The 4,558-nt window shown below is 58.1% G+C and overlaps 2 protein-coding genes across 2 annotated transcripts; one reads left to right on the top strand and one right to left on the bottom strand.

Moving 5' to 3' along the window:
• Positions 1 to 20: 20 nt before the first annotated feature.
• On the top strand, positions 21 to 836 carry DICSQDRAFT_175774 (uncharacterized protein; the record flags this gene model as incomplete). The annotated part of the gene is made up of 2 exons (XM_007371652.1): positions 21 to 128; positions 204 to 836. The coding sequence occupies 2 exons, from the start codon at positions 21 to 23 to the stop codon at positions 834 to 836; spliced, it is 741 nt and encodes a 246-aa protein (XP_007371714.1).
• A 204-nt stretch (positions 837 to 1,040) lies between these two features.
• On the bottom strand, positions 1,041 to 3,293 carry DICSQDRAFT_141903 (cytochrome P450). The gene is made up of 9 exons (XM_007371651.1): positions 2,926 to 3,293; positions 2,726 to 2,866; positions 2,540 to 2,656; positions 2,267 to 2,479; positions 2,069 to 2,207; positions 1,866 to 2,011; positions 1,775 to 1,812; positions 1,292 to 1,720; positions 1,041 to 1,232 (listed from the first exon to the last, which is right to left on the bottom strand). The coding sequence occupies exons 2-9, from the start codon at positions 2,861 to 2,863 to the stop codon at positions 1,196 to 1,198; spliced, it is 1,257 nt and encodes a 418-aa protein (XP_007371713.1). The 5' UTR covers positions 2,864 to 2,866; positions 2,926 to 3,293; the 3' UTR covers positions 1,041 to 1,195.
• Between the last annotated feature and the right edge of the window lie 1,265 nt (positions 3,294 to 4,558).

The following is a 4,558-nucleotide window of genomic DNA, read 5'->3' as shown; positions in this document are numbered from 1 at the left end:
GGAAGAACAGCGTCAACCTCATGAGACTCCAGGAAGAGACTGGCGTCACGGCCAGCCTTAGCGAAGCCATTCCTGGCGTTGGCGAGCAAGTTCTGAGAGTGCTTGGCTCTGTAGAGAGTGCAACAGAGGTGCGAACTTAATATCCCCGCATCAACAGCTGCGGCAGTACGGTCTGTTGATACGCATACCTCGCGACGTTGCAGGCTTACTTCCTCATCGCGTCGGACCTCATCCGCACCCATCCGCTCAGATCTACATCTGTCGAGTCTGACTCTGCACCTACCACCTGTCTTCGCCTCCTGATTCCACACAACATGCTAGGCAGCATCATCGGCAGGCACGGCAGGAAGATCAAAGCCATGCACGCCTCCTCGGGGGCGCAGATCTCCACGCGCGAGCATATGCTCCCAAACTCCACTGAGCACATTATGCAGCTGTGTGGAACATCCGAGTCCATCCGCCGGGCCGTTCGTGACATCTGCCTCTGCTTCCTTGAGGACGATGAACTCTGCGCCGGCACGGTGCTATTCCATCCCGCTGCACCAGACCAGCCGTCATCGCCAGTCACACAGCCAACCGGCACCAGACCCTTCACGCGGGAGATTGATGTCCCCTCGGACATGGTCGGGAGCATCATCGGTCGTGGAGGCACCAACATCAATGAGATGAAACGAATGTCGGGAGCGGAGATCGTCATCGCGAAGGCGCCGCGTGAGGGTGTCGAGAGGCAGACGGTCACCATCGTCGAGACTTATGATGCGTACAAACGGGCGCGCACGCTCCTGTATGAGCACATCGAGAAGACGAGGAGGGCTCGCCATAGCAGGCGAAAATAGGCTTGTCGGATCCGGTCTGCTTCATATCCCTTCACACTAAGTGTAGTCGCAAATACGTTGACAATGTGAATAACAGTTTATGAGGAACGTTGCGGGTGGATAAAAGTATGTGCTGCTTACGCTTGCTGCAGTCACGTAAGCCGGCATGTTATTCACGGTATGAAAGTCTAGGTAGGATGCTAGCTTGGTCAGGAGTCGCATCGGAGTATCGGACTAGCTAGTCGATAGTCAACGTTTGCGTGTACACTCCGGTCGCGCAACGCATGCGCTTAAATATTTATATCAACATGACTCAGAACTACAGAAGACAGGACACGCACGGAAACCCTTTCAGCAGCCATCGTTCTCCCTCAGAGGGCCTATCTCCGCTTGAACACCAGTGGAGCACGCTCAGGACTACGATGCATCGTCAGCACCCCAACCTGAGATGAAGAACAGACGGGCAAAACACGCACTAGACCGTCAAGCTATGCTGGCTCTTCAGCAACCGCGCCCTCCTCTGCTCGAACGTCTCCCCTGCAAACCGCGCCTCCTCCTTCACCTCCACCCTGTACCGCACGACGATCATCGTCAGCACCGCGACACCCTCCGTCTCCGCGAAGCCCCTCCCGATGCACCCGCGCGCGCCCGCGCTGAACGGCAGGAACGCGTCGCGGTTGTAGCTGCCCAGGAAGCGCGCGGGCCTGAACGCCTCGGGCGCGTCCCAGTAGCGCGGGTTGTGGTGCAGCGCGGGCGTGCAGATTGAGCAGTAGGTCCCGGCCGGGACGGGGACGGTGCGCTTCTCGCCGGTGGTGGGTGAGGTGAGCGTGAAAGTGGTGTCTTCGACGTTAACCTTGGGGATGAAGACGACGGGGGGAAACCAGCGGAGGGTCTCGTTCATCACGCTGGTTGAGTGTTCAGCGCAAGGGAGGGGATGTGAGGAAAAGGTGGAGACGTACGCGAGCGAGTAGGAGAGCGAGCTGAAGTCTTCGTATGTCTAGGCAGCAGGGGGTTCGTAGAGACTTGGGCATATGAAAGTCGGGGACGTACCGATTTCCGATCGGCTGGGAGGACAGACTTGATGTTCTGGTAGAATGCCTCTTGCTCTTCCTGATGCAGCGCGAGCAGAATGAAGGCGTAGGCGAGCGTATGCGCTGTCGTCTCGTAGCCCGCGACCAAGAACAGGAAGACGTTACCTGAATGGGAAAAGCATGAGTGGACGTCCAGCCGAAGTCGCTGTCAAAGGAACGCACCAATCAGTGCGCTGTTCGAGAGCTTCGCCCCACTATCTAGTTCTTCTTCGTTCGCGTCCAGCAAGCTGCTGAACAGGTCGTACCGTTCCTCCTTGACCTCCGCAGATCGCCGCGCCTCCACCATCTCGGTCAAGTATCTCTACACACAGACACATATTAACGTGGTTGTCAGCATGCCCCCCACGCAGTGAATGGTACCTCAAGCTCCCTGTTCGCGCGCAGAAACTTCCGCATGGTAGGCGTGCCCAAGCCCAGCATCCAGTCGGGGAACACGACCTTCATCCACAGCCGATGAGACACCTCGTACAGCGCATCCTTGAACGTCATGCTGTGCCCCGGAGGCGCGATCTTGTCCTCGTTCCAGGAGATGCGGCGGCCGAAGCCTGCCACCCCGATGACGAGAAGCGTGATCTAAAGCAACTCGTAAGGTCGCGCTGGCAGAGCGGGGTAAAAGACACCGCGAGCACGAACCGGCACGGTGAGATCCATGATGTGCTTCACGTCGACAACCTCCTTGTCTCCCCACTCGTTCTGGAAGACGTCTTCGAGGATGTGGACGGTCTCGTCCCAGACGAGTCTGTTGTTCCTCTGCGCTCACGTCGGGTTGAGGTCAATATATACGGCTACTTATCTGAGCAGATTGGGAGTCGAGCGCACCTCCGAGAAGGCGGGGGCGACGATCTTGCGCTGGTGCTTCCACTCGTCGCCCTCGGTCGCGATGATGTTCGTCCCGAACGCCTTGAGCAGCTCGTACGCCTCGGTCGGCTTCGGGAACCGCGCCCGCGACCCGATCATCTCCTGCCACAAAGACAACGGTCTCAACCATAGCATCCCAATGGGAACTGAACGAAACTGACCTTGACAATCTGCGGATCCGCCACATAGACGTCTGCTTTGGGGTACGGGAACACATTGACCTACGCGACGTGCATCGTCAGCCAACGTTGACACCACACTCTTGACCACCGCCGGTCACCCGGGTAGTGCTGCAGGGTCCGGTCAAGTCCGGTTTTCGGACCCCCGAGTGAGGGGACCGGGACCATGACCAGACGGGATCGTATTTATTTGGAGCGGACCGGACTGCGCAAACGGTCCTCGTGAGACAGGACCGGACCCCGGTCCCATAACCGGTCAAGACTGGTTTGCGGTCCTTCGCGGTCATGACCGGTCAAGACCACCTCGCCCACCTCGCGCCGGGCAGAGGGCTCGAATCATCGGCAAGTCACCCTAGTACCGCACCGAGGCCATTGCCCGACTGTGTTCCACCGCTGGAAGCACCTAAACATAGCAGGCATCTGTGTTGGGAACATCCAAGGTAAGAGATAGATTATTCTGTAGCTGAAGGCGCATAGCTCACTGGAGCACATTTCAAGCAGTCAGTGGCAGTCGCGACGAGCGTGTCCCCGAGCTGGGAGGTGGCCTGAGGGCAGGCTAGCGGGGCTCGGCAGGGGGCTGCCGCTGATCCGAGCACACACCCCGGTGCGAGGAATGCGGCGCTGGTTTGTACATCCGCCGGAAGACCGGTCCCTATTAGTATCAGTCCTTTACGGTCTTTTCGGGCGGTCCTGGACCGGTCATGACCAGTCCTCCCTGATCCTCACGAAGGTGTAATTCACCAGGACCGGAACCGGGACCATGGACAGGACCGCCTGCGTAGCGGTCCTGGTCCTGTCGCCATAGGGCCTGCTCCGGTCACAAGACCAGTCTTCAGCGGTCCTGGGAGTGGACCCAGCAGCACTACGCGGGTGTGTCGATGTAGTGGTGATTGTGGCTTGCGGCGCAGGGAAGGACGTAGACGAGAATTGGCGACGTACTGCGGTGATCAAGTCCCAGCCCGTCTTCGCAAAGTCATTGTGCTTGGTGTAGAAAGGCCATTGCATTCCAGGGGCTATCCCCCTGATCCTGAACGGAATGAGGAGGAACCGGTCGTTGAACAGCGTGCGGAAGCCCGGCCAGTCGCTGTCGTGTCCAGGACGCGCCAGTATGAGTACGGATCTCCAATGCCAGACAGATATGCGCCCAGGTGCGGGACTGGTCCACGTACTCGATAAGTCGTACCTGTTCACGAAAGGCAGAGAACTTCTGAAGGAGGAAGACGGCGGTGAAGACCCCAAGAAGGACATAGACTTGCCCGCTTTCGAGCATGTTTGAGAGTTCCATTGGCAGGCGGGACTGCCAGTGGTGGAAGTCAAAACGCTGTACGTGGCTTGTCAGAGACCCCACAGATCCCGTGCTTCATTCCGGATGGTCAGTTGACATGTTGTCTATCCATGCGGTGACCTGTGAGAACTTCGAGCACTGTGGATGGGCGACGCTAGGCAACACCGGGAATTGCATGTCAGTGTAGGCGCCGAGATCGAAATTCGCACCACGTCCACGGCTGGCGTCAACCAAAAGCATGGAAATCGGGAAATAGGCCTTTGCAACGCCAACTTCAAGTGTATCTTCGTTGGGCCGGAGCCAAAAAGCGTCCTACTATTTAACACACAG

This window comes from Dichomitus squalens (genome assembly GCF_000275845.1).
Source record: "Dichomitus squalens LYAD-421 SS1 unplaced genomic scaffold DICSQscaffold_158, whole genome shotgun sequence".
Lineage (NCBI taxonomy): Eukaryota > Fungi > Basidiomycota > Agaricomycetes > Polyporales > Polyporaceae > Dichomitus > Dichomitus squalens.
This window is presented reverse-complemented; position numbering and strand designations above follow the sequence as displayed.